Consider the following 16190-nt stretch of genomic DNA (forward strand, 5'->3'; position numbering starts at 1 on the left):
CCCATAAGGCAGGTCACCGGGGACCTCTGGGGCATGGGAGTTAAAGAACCGAGACACCTGGGGGAGGGTGGCAGCTGGAGGAGGCCTGGATGCCCGCCCGCCCCTGATGTAATGGCGACAAGGAGCCTCCATGGGTCTTCCATCAGGACAGGGAGACGAGCGGGTTCTGGGAGCAGTCTGGCAGCAGACAGGATGGCAAACAGTGGAGCTCAGAGTGCAGCCTGCGAGGCTGCCCGCCAGCCGGGCGGTGCTGAAGGAAGCGCAGCCCCTGGCTCCCTCGCGCTCCGGGTTCCCAGCAGCTAAGGCTGGCCTCTGTCAGGAGAGGCTCTGAGGGAGGTCGGCAGAGGGCACTGTTCTGTCAGGGACAGGAGCCACCCCAAGGGAGCACTGGCCTCTGGGTGTGGGGGCCAGGAGAGGGCCACCAGGCACGGTCCCAGCTAGGCATTTCGACTGCAGCAAACTGCAAGTAAAGGCTGGTTCAGGCCCTTGCAACCCGCTGTGGGGGCTGCCTTCTCAGTGCAGGCTGCAGGCCAGGCAGGAGAGCCAGGCAGGGTGGGCAGGGCCAGGCGGAGACCGGCAGCACCAGCCCGCGACAGCAGGGAGGTCCCAGGGTCCCCAGTGTGGATCCCAGGCCTGCCTCGGAACGAGCAGTGCCACAGGGACCAAGTGCAGAATGGACCCGGGCTGCGCCAGCCAAGAACGGAGGGGGCTGCGGTTCTCCACTGTCGCCTCACTTTATTGAAAGCCGTGATGAGACTGGACGAGCAGAGGCCATCTCCCATCTCTGCCTGGGAGACAGAGCCCACGGCCAGGCTCCCGCCGGTGCGCCGTCAGGATCCACGCAGCCCCTTCATGCCAGCGCCTGGAAGACCTCCACCTTCTCCCGGTACAGGTGGTGGAACTGCTTGGCCAGACAGTGGAAAGGGGCTTCGTAGTTCTCCATCTCCTTCTGCAGAGACAGTTCAGCAGCGGCTGTTACTGTGCCATCGGGGCGGCAGCGGGCAGACTGCTCCTGATCCGCGCCCACTCCGCCTCCTAGCCTCGACCCCCGGGCTGGCCTCTCGAGAGGGGAACTGACACGGGGAGGTCAAGGCAGGGCGCTGAAAGCCACGCCTGGCGCAATGGTGGAGTGTGGGTCTAAACCCCGGTTTGTACCTACAGAGCCTGCTGACGTTAGCTTTGGCTACGTACAGGACAGGGTGTGGACATGGGGGCCTTCCCGTTTCCCCCTTAGTTTTGACAGAGGCCCCCAAAGCAGAGTAGCAGATGATGAGTCCCGTGCCCTGGGGGAAGAGCCAGGCAGGAAGGTCCACCATCCTCGGGATGGGGTTGGAAAGACTAAGGGGGAAGCACTCAGCACCCCGGGAAAGTGATCCGTGCTGTGGCATTGCCACCCCCCCCCGACCCTGGAGGGGTGCCTCTCCCTCAACTCAAGTCGGAGGGAGGTTTTCAAGTGATAGCCCGAGGCCCGGGAGCTTGGCAAGAATTGAGGCGAGACGGGCTGGCTGCTTGGACAGCCAAGCCAGGGCTGCCAATGGGCCGGCCCGCATCGCCTAACTGTGAGGTTGCAGCTGCCCGGCTTCCCTGGCCAGGAGGGTCATGTGGGAGTCAGCTTGGAGCTGTCTTACAGGGACCTTCAGAGGGGAAGGGTCCCCAAATGAAGGGACAGCCAGGCACTGAGGCTGCAGGACAGGTGGGCTGGGGCTGGGAGCGGTGTCTCTGGAGCGCCCAAAGACCGAGAGGGCCACCACAGATCCCTGTGCTCCTCTCCCCGCTCTCTGCAGAGGAAGTGGGACTTTAGGTCACGTTTGGAATTTTGACAATGGCCCAGGACTGGGTATCTTAATAACTGAAATAATTAATATTTTTGTGGTGAAAGGCGCCCGAAGGACTTATTGAGAGATCAGAACAGTGATGTAACTTGCTCTAGATCTTACTGACGGGGTAGGGGCGGACGGGCGCTCCAGGAGTGTGAGCGGGCTGCGGGGGGCACGGTGCCCTTTCACCTTAGCGCCGTCACGTGTGTGCACGCACGTGCAGGTGCATCTGTGGGTGCTGTTATTTACTTTTTTTTTTTTTTTTCAGTTTTTGCCATAAGGTGTGTGCACTAGCTGGGGAGACACGGGCAGAGAGGAAAAATGAGAAATCACCCCCTAGGGTGATTGCGACCATACCGCAATCCCTACCCCTCCATTCTCTCAGGATTTGGGGCACGCATGCATGCATGCCAAGTGTGATTTTTCAAGCCATCAGGTCAGAAACTCAAATTGCAGGGTCGGCTATAAGAGATCTAGTTGCCTTAACCACCATGCCACCTGAGGCCCTATTTATTTTCTTTTTAAGAAATAAGTTGGCAAAAGAAATAACCCACTACTTGCAAGCCAGCAGCCCCAGCTGGGGACGCACAGGAGCCCGTTCTGAAGCAGTACTGGCAGCAGACAGAAATGCAGCCTAGAAGGGGGCAGTGACATTGCAATGAAATGGAAGTATTTCCAAACCGAAGGACTTTTCTGAAGTTATCCAGCACGGTGAACGGTCCACAGCCCTGGGGTGAAGGGGCCTGGCAGTTGGGGAGGAGCCCTGATTAGCACCCTAGCACCCAGGTTCTGTAGTTGGAGGTACACAGCTGTCCGCTATGTCAGCCACAGTGACAGAAGCATGCAACCATCTTGCGATGGTTCCCTGGGCTTCCTGGCAAGGGAATCCTAAGCAGAGGAAGCAGCTGGCCAAGACCAAAGCAGAGGGGCCCGGTCCAGAGTGTGCTAAGGAGGCAGCATGCGGCCCAGACCAGCGTCTGTGCCGAGCCCACGGCTGCCACCACCCAAGGGGTGTCCTCTCCAGTCGGACATGGGACAGGGCTCAGCTGCATCTGCACAGCGCCCCCAGTGGTGCAGTGTGACCTGGCAATGCTGATGTCAAGCAGTCACCACAGGACATGAGAGAGGATAGTTAAGTACCGAATGGACAGAGAGCACACGTATGAGGATTTCCGAGTGGATTCTGCAGCTCTTCAAAGCACAATGTTGGAAGAACGCAACATACAAAGTAAGAAACTTGAAGCAGACAAGTCTCCACAGGCACCATGGAGTGCTCTCAAGTAGCTGCAAAGTGAACCGTTTCCCGGATGCAGTGAGAGGGTTGCCAGTGACGGGCATCTCTTGTCAAGGGACTGAGCATAATGTCACATAGGTAGCTGGGACACCTGTAGAGCTGGCCTGCTTAGAGGAGGGCTCGTGGTCTCGGAGTGGGCTTAGAGTGGTGCTCAATCTGGCCTAGAATTCCGCCCGAGAGTCCCAGGTGGGCTCTGTGGGAGGCCGGGCTCTTGCAGAAGGCCCAGCGTTCAAGCTGAACAGCCCTGGGGCCTAGTGCTGGCTCTGTCCCTCACTGGCTGTGCCACCAGGGAGTGCGGCACAACCTGGGTCTGGACAGGCCAGGAGTGGCTGCTCTGTGGCGCAGCTGTGAAGCCTAAATAGGTCACGTGTGTACCTAGCACACAGTAGGGCTCTGACTCACATCGGCTCCCTCCACCTTGCCTGTCTAGGAGGGCAGTATCCCTACGGGTCCTTCTCGCTCACATTCACTAACGTCCAGCTTCTTACAGAGAACAATGTGTCTGTGTTGTGTCAATTCTGATTAAAGAAATGCTTTTGAACTTTTGGGCCTAACAATTTCCGGCGCTCCAGGAGTGTGAGCGGGCTGCGGGGGGCACGGTGCCCTTTCACCTTAGCGCCGTCACGTGTGTGCACGCACGTGCAGGTGCATCTGTGGGTGCTGTTATTTACTTTTTTTTTTTTTTTTCAGTTTTTGCCATAAGGTGTGTGCACTAGCTGGGGAGACACGGGCAGAGAGGAAAAATGAGAAATCACCCCCTAGGGTGATTGCGACCATACCGCAATCCCTACCCCTCCATTCTCTCAGGATTTGGGGCACGCATGCATGCATGCCAAGTGTGATTTTTCAAGCCATCAGGTCAGAAACTCAAATTGCAGGGTCGGCTATAAGAGATCCAGTTGCCTTAACCACCATGCCACCTGAGGCCCTATTTATTTTCTTTTTAAGAAATAAGTTGGCAAAAGAAATAACCCACTACTTGCAAGCCAGCAGCCCAAGCTGGGGACGCACAGGAGCCCGTTCTGAAGCAGTACTGGCAGCAGACAGAAATGCAGCCTAGAAGGGGGCAGTGACATTGCAATGAAATGGAAGTATTTCCAAACCGAAGGACTTTTCTGAAGTTATCCAGCACGGTGAACGGTCCACAGCCCTGGGGTGAAGGGGCCTGGCAGTTGGGGAGGAGCCCTGATTAGCACCCTAGCACCCAGGTTCTGTAGTTGGAGGTACACAGCTGTCCGCTATGTCAGCCACAGTGACAGAAGCATGCAACCATCTTGCGATGGTTCCCTGGGCTTCCTGGCAAGGGAATCCTAAGCAGAGGAAGCAGCTGGCCAAGACCAAAGCAGAGGGGCCCGGTCCAGAGTGTGCTAAGGAGGCAGCATGCGGCCCAGACCAGCGTCTGTGCCGAGCCCACGGCTGCCACCACCCAAGGGTTGTCCTCTCCAGTCGGACATGGGACAGGGCTCAGCTGCATCTGCACAGCGCCCCCAGTGGTGCAGTGTGACCTGGCAATGCTGATGTCAAGCAGTCACCACAGGACATGAGAGAGGATAGTTAAGTACCGAATGGACAGAGAGCACACGTATGAGGATTTCCGAGTGGATTCTGCAGCTCTCCAAAGCACAATGTTGGAAGAACGCAACATACAAAGTAAGAAACTTGAAGCAGACAAGTCTCCACAGGCACCATGGAGTGCTCTCAAGTAGCTGCAAAGTGAACCGTTTCCCGGATGCAGTGAGAGGGTTGCCAGTGACGGGCATCTCTTGTCAAGGGACTGAGCATAATGTCACATAGGTAGCTGGGACACCTGTAGAGCTGGCCTGCTTAGAGGAGGGCTCGTGGTCTCGGAGTGGGCTTAGAGTGGTGCTCAATCTGGCCTAGAATTCCGCCCGAGAGTCCCAGGTGGGCTCTGTGGGAGGCCGGGCTCTTGCAGAAGGCCCAGCGTTCAAGCTGAACAGCCCTGGGGCCTAGTGCTGGCTCTGTCCCTCACTGGCTGTGCCACCAGGGAGTGCGGCACAACCTGGGTCTGGACAGGCCAGGAGTGGCTGCTCTGTGGCGCAGCTGTGAAGCCTAAATAGGTCACGTGTGTACCTAGCACACAGTAGGGCTCTGACTCACATCGGCTCCCTCCACCTTGCCTGTCTAGGAGGGCAGTATCCCTACGGGTCCTTCTCGCTCACATTCACTAACGTCCAGCTTCTTACAGAGAACAATGTGTCTGTGTTGTGTCAATTCTGATTAAAGAAATGCTTTTGAACTTTTGGGCCTAACAATTTCCGCCATGGAAGGGTGTTAGACAGTCAATGAACCATGTAGGCCCTCCTCTGGGTCAGCGGGATGACCACTGCTGTGTTTCAGAAGAGAGGCGGCGGCGGCCTTGGTGTCAGGACGGGGCTGTGTCTCCAACAGCATTTCAATCACAGCTTTCTGAACCGGGCTCCAGTGGTGCTTCTGTGAGCATCCACTCAGGGGGACTAGTTAACTTGCACAGTTAACATCGAGTGCTTAACTGCGCCTCCTCAAGCAGAATTTATGTCCCAACACCTGATCGGAGTTTCAACACGCACCCAGTGGCTTTGGTGACTACCGTGCTGGGATGAGCTCTGGTTTCGGAGTTCCATCAGGAGTTCCGGGAAACAGGGGGATACTGCGGTGGGGGACACGTCACTGATGCAAACTGAGGAAGTGGGACTACGGGGACACCGTGTCCCATGGGCTGTGGAGCTCAGTGCTTGGCCCAAAGGGGTTTTGCATAAAACAGGAGGGAGCTGGCATCTAGTAGAGGCCCACTAATTTGGATTTCATTAATTTAGCGTTTGTGATCCTTGGTCCGGAGGCAAGGGTGACAAATATTTATCTCTACAACTGTAAGTACAAGCTTTAGTAAGTAAGAACGGTATAAACGCGATTACTAGGGGGGACATTTATACTTTAAAAAAAGCTAACACTGTTTACTATGCACCAGACTTTGCACTAAGCATTTTATATTCACCATTTTACTTAATTCTGTATTTTTAACTCACTGAGTGATCCATTTTATTATCCCATTTTCCAGGTGAGAAGCCTGCAGAGGCAGGAGCGCGCCCAGGGCCCCACAGCTAGTGCAGCTATGGACTCCGGAGGCCAGAGCAGGCCTTCGATGCTAGCTGTCCTTACGGAAGCACCTGCCTTGAGGGGTGGACAAGCCCCGTTTATACGGCAGCGAAGCGGCCAGAGTTTTGCAGAGGCAGCGACTCGAGAGTCTGGAGCTGAAGTAGAGCTGGAGCAGAGCTCCTGGCTATGAACTAGCACGCCAACTCTTTGGAGCAACCCCCAGGCCTGGAGGCCACAAAGCGAGGCCTCCAGGCCTGGCAGGTCCCCCAGCGGCCTAGAGAGGGCAAGACAGCCGGCTTCTCGGCTTCGGCCGGGTTGAGACGGATGTTTCTGGGCCACACCTGCTCCTGCAGGGCGACCCTTGCACACATGCCTGCCTGGGCTCCAGGGCATCAGCAGCACCAGATAGCCCTTGTCAGGACAGACTGAAGAGGGGACAGAGCTCCACTTTCCCACGTAACGAGGCCTCCTGCTGGTCTCACCGGAGGGCATTTTGTGGCCTGCAGTCACCCCGAGGCTGCAGCAAGGCAGAGACAGGGGAACGCCAATGGGAACGAGTGGTCACCGGTCCCAGCCCTGGCTCAACCCTTTATTAGCCATGTGACCTTGGGTGGGTCACCTCCCCTCAACCTCGAACTAGGAATCGTGGGACCACCTTCTATTAGTAGTTCACAGGACTGACTTAGAGGGGCTGTATGAGTGTTCCTACAAAATCATAACCCATAATACTTCACGCAAACGCCCAGCCCCACGGTACGAGCACAGTCGGCCTTTCCCCAGGGCTGGCTGGCTCATCCGCCTTCCGGTCACGCAGGAGTGACGCGTGCTATCCTGGGAAGACCCTGGGCTGCGAACGCGAACATCCCTCTGAACTAGGCCGCGTGTGTGCAGGGACCGCTCCGTGCATGTGAGGTCATGCGAAAGCGCCTCCAGCAGAGGCCCACTGCAGACTTGGCGAGGAGGCCAGTGCAGATACTCACCACCGAAGTTTCAAAATATTCCAGGCCTTGGCCCAGCGCCCACGCCCGGGCCTGCGCCGGGTCCACTGCTCGTCTGCTGGCCAGGTCTGTCTTACTCCCCACTAACACACCTACTCAGAAGAAAACCAAAACGTCACATTTCACTGGTGAGCTGGGAGGCATTAGGGAAACGAGCAAGCATGCTATTTGTGGGGTGTGCAACACTGTGAGAGGTTATGAGATGAGGGGGTGACAACCAACAGAGAAAGCCCCCCAAGGGCCAGAGAGCTGGTGGGCCTTGCTGTCAGTGCGTGGCCTCTGCTCAGCCCTTTTTCTAGATGTCACGTGTACCTGTCCCTCCTGTCCCCCTCGGGTTGCAGCACCACGAAAGCGAGGGCCAAATTTATGTGAGCATTTGTGCCAACTCCTAACACATGGAGCAAACTTTAAAGACGGTCATTAATACTAATCTGAGGCCTGGGCTCCGAGTCAGGGAGTCGGAGGTAATTTCGGTCCGCTCCCAGCTGCATCAGCTGCAGCTAATTTCTGAGTCCGTCTCTGGAGACCGCTTTCCCTGGTCTATAATGAGGAGGATTTGTTGATCGCACACAGGGATGAAAAATAAACTGACTTAAAGCGTTCAAAAGTGACAACAGGACCTGAATATTTACTTGTGCCCTGTGTGCAGGAGACAGCAAGGAGTCCTTCTCTAGGGTTGGCTTTCCAGAAGCAACCGTGATGGCACCTCCCCCCGCCATTATCCTGTGTCTCCTCGTCACCCACCCACCCAGGTGGGTGTCATCCTTCCCGTCTCACAGACTCAGAGAGGGTGGCACTGAGGCTCTGAAAGGCAGAGCTGGCGTGCCATCAGGGCCACCAAGGCCAGAGGGCCCAGGCGCCCTCCCTGGCACCCACTGCTCCCTCTGCAATGACCTTGCACTCTGCTGAAGGACGAGGCGCTGGGCAGCACGGACATCTGTGGCTCCTACCTGGGAGGCAGGTGCCTGGTATCTGCACCCGAGCCTTCTCCAGCCACTTGCTACAGTTGGTGAAGGACTGCTCACTGGTCACGTCATAGACGAGACAGACGACGTTGGGACTCTCCCACTGTGCGAGAGGGACGGGGGGCACGTGTCAGATCAGGGAGTCACTCGAGCTTGGGGGATGAGGTGGCCTTCCAAGGGAGGAAACGTGTGGGTGGAGGGAAACGAAAAACTAGAGAGAGTGAGTCAGAAAACGGAGCCACGCGCACAGACGGCAAGCGATTCACCCAGGGGAACGGACAGGAGAGCTCCCGGCCGTGCCAGGCTGTCTGCCGGGCGCTTTCTGGGCATTGCTGTGCAAGTCCCCAATTTTGCAGGCTTGGTCTGAAGACTCCTACCTCGTAGCGGAAGAAGCTGAGTCGAGAGAGTGTAACGACCTGCCCAGTTCAGACCTGCTTTAAACGGAGGTGGGGGAGGATCGAGGCCTCTCTCTACTCGGATACCTGCTCCCGCCTGCCTCTGGCTTCATGAATTTGTCCTTAGTCATGGGTACCAGGAGCCCACACTGTGCCAGCTGTTATGCTTTTCTGCTTTGCAGACCTGGAAGAGCATTCCTTTTTTTCCCCTTTAAATCAGCTAGTCCCTGGAAGCTTGTCTGCTTGCATCTTGTTAATAAGGGCTGGCTTTTCAAAATGCAGAGAACACTTTCTGCTTCTCCTGCAGTGTCTACATCAATCCAAATCCAGACCTCGTTGGACAGGGCTTGCTGTCCCAGTGAACAGTCAGGGCTGCACTTGCACTTGGCTTCAGAGGCTGCTCTGAGTCCCAGGAAGTCCTGCTGCCTGCCCTGGGTGCAGGAGGGTCCTGTGTGGGCAGTGGATTCGACCTGGTGCACGTGGCCCATGGTCATGCCTGGTTTATTTCCAGGCATAGAGAAAATGCTTTATCCTTGGAAGGCCAGTCCAGGATCAGCCCGGAGTGCCAGCTCCCCACGCTCAGGCTGCACTGGCTCCTGGAGGCATCCGGGACATCCTGGGCAGAACTGACGGCTCCCGGCACCATCGTTCTGCAGACCGACTCCTGCCTCGCTCTTCGATCACATTGATGCGCCCCAACCTCGGCATGCAGGGGATGCCTCAGTGTGGCTTCAGTTCATAAAACCCGCCTGCTTCAGGCCTGGGATCGAGCTGAAGCTGGGGTGGGAGAAGCCGGAGTCAGGGCCTGCTGCAGAGGGTGCGAGCTGAGCAGTGGTGCATGGCCTGATTTGCCTAAACATCCTCCCTCCCACCCGGCACCCAGCCAGGCACACGGCAGACATGGGGTGACTTCAGGAGCCCACTCATGAAGCCAACTCCGTGTGAAGTGACCACCACTGGATCTACTTCTCTTGACAACAAACAAGGGACAGAAAACAGTTTCTATTTCGGCGTCGCCATTCTCGGAAGGGCAGGGGTGGCCCTGGGGAACTTGAGCCATCTAATCAGCTCACTGGCCCGATGAGCGCGCCGATACCTCGGAAGGTACAGCAAGCTGGATCTAGAGAGGACGGCTGGGTGGGAGGGGGACAGGCATGTGGGGGCAGGGGTGTGTCCCAGTAAACCCAGTGGAACAGTCCGCAGAAATCTGGGTGCTTCCGCTCCAAGGGATAGGCTGAGAAGGTGCACCTCATCCCAGGGCCCCTAGGACGCTCCCTAGAGGGGAAGGTACTCTCTGGAACCGTCAGGTTGAGAAGGAATGCTGACGGCCGACATGAGGATGCCGGGGGCAGGGGCCAGAGTGGGAGGGCTGCAGGGATCGGCCACACTGCTTGTGAGGCACTCTGAGGCTGCTGCTTCAGAGCAGGGGTGGGGCAGTCATGCCCGCAGCCATGCCTACTTGCCAACAGCCACAAGTCCCAGGCTGGGAGGATGCCCCTTAAGCCTTAAGGAATTCTGTCATGGTAGCTCTTTTTTTTTTTTTTTTAAAATTGACTCTAGGTTGTGTGAGCTTGCTGGAGACAGAGACAGAGAGAAAGTGAGGACGTCCTCCACCTGCCCCATGGGGGATGATCATGCAGCAATCCCTTCTCCTCCAGACTTCTCTCAGGATCTTGGGCACATGCACACACGTGCGTTTCTCAAGCCACCAGATCTGGGACTCAAACTGTGCAGTTGGCTATGTGGAATCCAGCCACCTTAAGGCCCTGCCATATACTGGCCTGACCAGCTTTTCTTTTTTCTTTTTTAGTTTTTACTTAACTTTATTTATGATTTTAACTTGACCAGAGACAGAGAGAGAGAGAGAGAGAGAGAGGGAAAGTGAGAAAGCAAGCTGCCAGGTCTGGGACTCAAACCATGGTCAGCCATGTGGGAGTCCAGCGCCCTTAACCACTATGCCACCTGCCAGCCTCCCTACTAGCTTTTCTTGATAGTACAGGGTGCTTCTGTGCGAGCCTTGCAAGGGACAGCTCTTTGGTGGGAGGTGGGAGTGGCTGGGGAAGACCACACGCTACTTGCCAGTTTATCCAGCATCTCAGAAAACAGCTCCTTGCCGGCAGAGTCAAAGATGAAGAGTTCCTAGAATCAGAAAGGCGTGTCCCAAGAAAGTCTACATGTGACAGAACCACTGGCTGCAAGTCACCAGCATCGCTCGTTGCTCACCGGAGACTTGTCTTGGGGTGAAACCCACACACCCACATGCACACCCTTTCCCACACAGGTTCTATCCTGCACCCTGGCCTGAGAGAGGTCCTGGGGAGAGGAACAAACGCGTCTCAGAGAGGGTGTGCAAGGCCTTCCCGCACTGACCGCGCTTTCCCTCCGTGCTGCGTCTCACCTCCCCTAACCCCGAGTGAAAAATACCAGGAACAAGCTGACGCCCCACCTGGCAGGACAGAATGCTAAACAGGCTGACAGTGCTCTGGTTTCCAAAAGGTCTTTCTGCACGTTGTTAACCAAATTGATTTTCAAATCTTAAAACAATTCTTTTTAAAGGAGGTCACTGAGGAGGCCTGGGGAAGGCGTTTAAAGTAGGACAGTCTGTCGTGGTTCTGGGATGGTGCAGGTGTAGTTTGGATGGAGGGGACAGGATGAACCTGCACCCCCCGCCCAGGTCTGAACCTTAGCCAGCCCCTCACCAGTGCTACTGCCCTGGGAAGTCCACTTGCCCCCTGCAGTTCCCTCTGGCACTCGAGGTCGCTGCTGGCTCCCAATCCTTGGCACGACCCGGGGCACGAGCTGCCTGGGCAGCAGCGCCATCATCTGCTCTGCCACTCGGTGCCCGTGTGCTCACTCGCCCCTTCTCCTGCGTCAGGGTACCTAGTTTCTTTTCTAGCTTTTTTTTTTTTTGCTCATGGACCTCTTTAAGAATCCGGTAAAAGCCACAAACCCTTTCTCCAGGAAAGTACACACACATAACATCTTGCTGCTCAGTCCTGAGGGGTCCGGATTCCCAAAGAGGGGCCCAGGGGCCTAAGAACCTTGGTATTAGACGGCAAGTTCTTTGCAGGCAAGGCTTGTCTCCCAAGCTTCCTTCCTCTTGCCCTTTCAGCCTCTCCCATAAGTGCATCCCACGTTCCCGATTCTGTTCCCAAATGCTCAGCAGGTCATTGCTAGGGAGGAACAGCCCCAAAGTCCTATGGGGTGAGGGCACCACTCACCACGCTGTCGCCCGTGTCAGGAACTGGCACCGTCTTCACCACCAAGTCCACCCCTGTTGTCTGCCAAGGACACCAAGCACGTGAGTATCAGAGGGCCCCAAGGGGGGGGTGTTCCAGGTCGACACACGAGCACCCCAACCCAACTCCCTAAAGGGGTATCCTGGACTCTCAGAACAAAGGTGGCTTGGACTGCAGGGTCAAGAGGACCTGGTCCCCTGCACCTCCCTGCCCATGAGCCAGCTGCCATATGCCGTATCCAGGCAGGCCACCAGTGTGCTCTGTAGACAGCTCTCACCCCAATCTCTGGGCCTCTTAGGGCAGCTCCCTGGGACGGCGCCAAGTGTCTCACTCAGGGGTAACGGATCGTGTCTCTGGAGGCCTCGGCCACCCTGACTCCCACGGCTCACCAGGGTGTAGTTCTTCTGGAAGTGGGCCCCGTCACTGCGGAAGATCTGGGCCAGGGCGGTCTTGCCCACTGTCGGGTCTCCTGTGGGGTCAGAGTGGGAGAAGAGCACCTCTGTGGTCCTGTCTGACTTCTGCCCTCCCACGCCAGAACACTCGTTTAGAGACCAGCAACTTCAGAGTTTTCAGAGAAAACGTCCTTGTCTCTCATGGGGACTTGTTCTGAGGTCACGGGCAGGGCGACAGGCCTGTGAGCACATTTCTTCATGGCTCATCCTTTTATCCAAAGGAACTGACCCAGAAGGTAACAGAGCTTAAAGAGGGCTTCGGAGCCCGGGAAACAAACTGACACTCTTTGGCAGAAACACAGAGGATGGGAAAAGCTGTCACTTCCAAGTCTGAATGTACTGCGAAGTCCGGAAGTCCGGAAGGTAAAGAGGTGTGGCCAGGCGCAGCCTTGCAGCCTCACCTCGCACCTGAGCCAGCCTGGGCTCAGAGCTTCCACAGGAACACGTTTAGGGGCGGGAGCTGGGAGTCCGGCACGCACCGGCAGCGAGAAGTCAGCTGCCTTCTGCCCGGAGCCCACTTCCGGTGGTCCGTACCATCCCCGCCTCAGTGTGCCCGTTTCTATCACGATGGGCCAGCCTTCCGAGGCCTCGCACCAATTCTTTTCTTTCTTTTAAATGTATTTTAGTTTTTGCTATAAGGTGCATGTGCTCTCTAGAGAGAGGCAGGGGTGGGGAGGGGGCGGGGAGAGGGGAGACAGAGACAGAGGAAAAGTGAGAAATCACCCTCCAGGGAGGATGGCCATGCCACAATCCCTTCTCCTCCAGGCTCTCCTCAGGATTTGGGGCACATATGCACATGTACCCCAACATGATTTTCAAGGTGCCGGGTCCGGGACTCGAACAATGCAGCTGGCATGTGGGATCCAGCACCTTTACCCTCATATACGACCTGCTGGCCCTCTTTTCATTTATTTCTTCTATGAGTGAGAGAGAGAGAGAGAGAGGGAGAGAGAGAGAGAGAGAGACGGCACCCCGAGTAGGGCCTCGATGCCATCATCCACCCCAGCCGCAGCCGGTCCTGGACCCCATGTTCCCCGTGTATTCAGGGAGATGGCCAGACACAAACCTGGGGTGTCCCCACGGGGGCCAGCCCCACAGAGCACCATCCTGGGCCCCTCCTCCAATTCCATTTGCAGCAGCCGTCCCCTTCTCCATCCTCATCTCACGCCCACTGGGTTGATCTCCTTGACTGCTCTTTGCGGGTTAACAGCCCCCGAAATTGGCACCTCAAAACTAAAGTTTTACGTCATAGTTTCAGTCTGAGATCTAAGCCCTCGCGAGGCCGTTGGGAAGATTTGATCTGGCATCCCTCTGTGGTGTCAAGGGTGCTGGAAACCCTCTGCCCATCCCTCACTGCCCTGGGCCTGCCCGTTTTCCCATGTGGCTCCGCGTGGCCTCCCTGCGCTGGTGGTTTGCATCTGTGACACCGTCTCCCTGGGGGGGTCTCGGTGGGTGCTCCGTCGTCCAGCCCCGACAGACACCTGTGCTCTGCGTCCTCACCCTCTTCACCCAGAGCAAACCCAGCGCTGCGCCCGCGTCCGCCTCGCCCCGCTTCGTACCGTCGCCTCGCCTTCGCGCCCCTTCTCGGTGGCAACACCTCTTTATGTGACTCCTCCGTCTGCCACTTGTTCACTTTTCAGTTCTGCCTTTTCCCACCTGTAATTTTCTCTCGTGAGACAGTTCTTTGCCGGCCTGTGGCACTTCACGCTCACTCCTCCAGGCTGCCGCACGCTCTGCTGGCCTGGCTTTTCCATCTGCCACTTCTCAGAAGGGAGCCACGGGGTGGCGAGCCGCCCTCATGGTCCCGCTCGCATCTCATTCATTCCTGCCTACACCGCCACGGCGAGCATCCTCACTGTCATCTGACAGATGCACAGCTCGAGCTCTGGCCGGGTAACCCGCCCAGGGTCCCACGCCTCGCTCTCTCCCCAGGCTCTGCTCCTCTCCAGGGCTCAAGGACCACATCTGACCCATTTTCAATGCGGCCCCAATAGGCCTTCTTCTCCGCAGCCTTCCATGGCAGCCACGGCCTGGACTGTCACCGCCTGCCCATCCATCTCGGAGCCAACAGAGCACGTCGCATCCCCCCTTTGCTCCTGGCCTGCCTCCGTCTTCCCGACTCTAATTTCGCTCCTGAATCCAGTTGGAAATTGGCTCTTCCAGACTGCAAAATTCCCCATGGAATTGTTCTGGCTGCTTTCAAGAATCTGTCCTGTCGGTCAGTTAGAGTCACCCACACGTACAGAAAGCCCGTGTTGACTGTGAGGAGGGACTGCGCACAGACAGGTGGAAAACTGACAACCCACGTGCGGAACAGCGCAAGTGCAGATTCAGACAGCACGAGCCGAGAACTGGAGAAAGCATGGATGAGCTGGCTTCTCGGTGTGGGAGGCTTCCCGAGGGCCGAGCCTGGGGGTGACAGCAGGGAGGGCTCTGCTGGGCAGAGGATGAGTCCCCTGTGACCTCGTAACCGCCAAGCCCAGTGGTCTTTGCACAGTTCTTATCCTGTGACATGCAAGGCAACCTGCTTCCCAGGCCTGGCCTGTGGTCGCATGGCCTCAGCAACTCTGCATGCTGCCTGCTCCTCTGCCTCCCACGAGTGGGCCTCCTGTGCTCGGCCCTGGGTGCCCCGTTGCCAGATGGCTCTGCCCACACACCCCTACCTTGCTTCTCACTCTAGAGGCAGGAGCTCCCTCCCAAGCTTTGTCCATTTCCTGGTTTCACTAGGATGCCGGTCCTTCACCCAGCCTGTGCCAACTGTCAGCCACCCAGCCCACGCTACTTGGGACACTGCTATGTGACCTGCTGCTTCCGGATCAGCCAGCCACCTGGGCCTGCTCGTCTCCCTCCCACAGCCGATGGGTTTCCTTCCCATTCCTGGCGCCCTTTGCTGTGGCTCAAGCCCATCTTTCCTGCTCTTACTGCTGGCCCGACTTGGGTTTCTGTCTCAGCCCCAAACTCACCTTGCTGTGCGTGGTGAGGCTGGGGCTGGGGCTCTGCAGACCTGCTCTCCCTTGCTAGGGATTTCCTGTGAGGCCGGACCAAGGTGAGCTCTAGAGAGAAGACGGGGGCTGGGGCCGGGAGAAGGGGCCGGCTGCTCTGATTCTCCTATCTCCAGTCTTACCCCAGCGATGGCCTCCACCCTGGCAGCAGGGCTGCTTCCTGTCCTGGTTTTCTCATTCTCTCTCTCCCTCTTTATATACTCCCAGGCTGGACTTCCTACACTCCGTCAGGGGAACCAGCGGTGGCAGGCAGTGCCTCTTCTCAGAGATCGCTCCTGCACCGTGAGCCCCTCCTCCGTGCTACCTGCCCCCCTTCCCTGCTCCTCCACACCTGGAGACAGAGCTCCCTCCTGTCATGACCTGCGCTGCCTTGGTGTCCTCCTGTCTTTCCAGTTCTCTGACACCTGCTCAGTCAAATGCCCTGCACGAAATCCTCACCATGCACGGTGAGACTTCTCGCCCAGTTTGATTTCTGCTTTAGCCTGGACCCTGACTTACATAGCACGGGGTACGAGCAGGGATCTCAGATGGCCGGCCTCCCAGGACACTCTGGACCTGGGACCCTCTACACAGGGCTGGGATCCTTGCCTCTGGGACATGGGTCTTTGTGGCCCACAGCATGTGGTGACATCACGGGCCAGGGGCTGAGCCCCAGAGGTGCCCAGCCGGGCAGCTCCTGCTCCTTGGAGGCCTAGGGCCCAGCTCTGCCGGTTCTTCTTCAAGGCTCTGACACCCCACCTGTACCCCATGCCGTGTCGCTGCGCCGCTTGCTGTTCCCACTCTCCAATGCCCAGTGAGTCAGCTCCCCGTTAGCATTTCCCCACTGAAACCCAAATGCATTGTTTTCTCCAATGGGACTTGACCAAAGATACTTCCCAAGTGGCCCTCTGTCACTTTCTCTCTCTCTCTCTCTTTTTTTTTTTTTTTTGTTGGGA

The 16190-nt window shown here is 57.1% G+C and overlaps 1 protein-coding gene across 5 annotated transcripts in view; it reads right to left on the reverse strand.

Moving 5' to 3' along the window:
* Positions 1-718: 718 nt before the first annotated feature.
* IFT27 (intraflagellar transport 27) overlaps positions 719-16190 on the reverse strand; it is a 19522-nt gene continuing 4050 nt past the window's right edge. For 4 of the 5 annotated variants that reach the window (XM_006156517.2, XM_006156515.2, XM_006156519.3 and 1 more), the window contains 6 exons: positions 12191-12270; positions 11784-11843; positions 10642-10701; positions 8153-8270; positions 7185-7294; positions 719-949 (listed from right to left, as the gene is read on the reverse strand). In XM_006156517.2, the coding sequence (XP_006156579.1) occupies positions 851-949; positions 7185-7294; positions 8153-8270; positions 10642-10701; positions 11784-11843; positions 12191-12270 (527 nt within the window). In that variant the 3' untranslated portion in view covers positions 719-850. Of the gene's footprint in view, positions 950-3914; positions 6722-7184; positions 7295-8152; positions 8271-10641; positions 10702-11783; positions 11844-12190; positions 12271-16190 lie in introns of those variants that run through there. The other variant, XM_006156520.3, reaches the window with a different exon arrangement.

Source organism: Tupaia chinensis, unplaced genomic scaffold (assembly GCF_000334495.1).
Source record: "Tupaia chinensis unplaced genomic scaffold, TupChi_1.0 Scaffold000496_1, whole genome shotgun sequence".
NCBI classification, from domain to species: domain Eukaryota; kingdom Metazoa; phylum Chordata; class Mammalia; order Scandentia; family Tupaiidae; genus Tupaia; species Tupaia belangeri.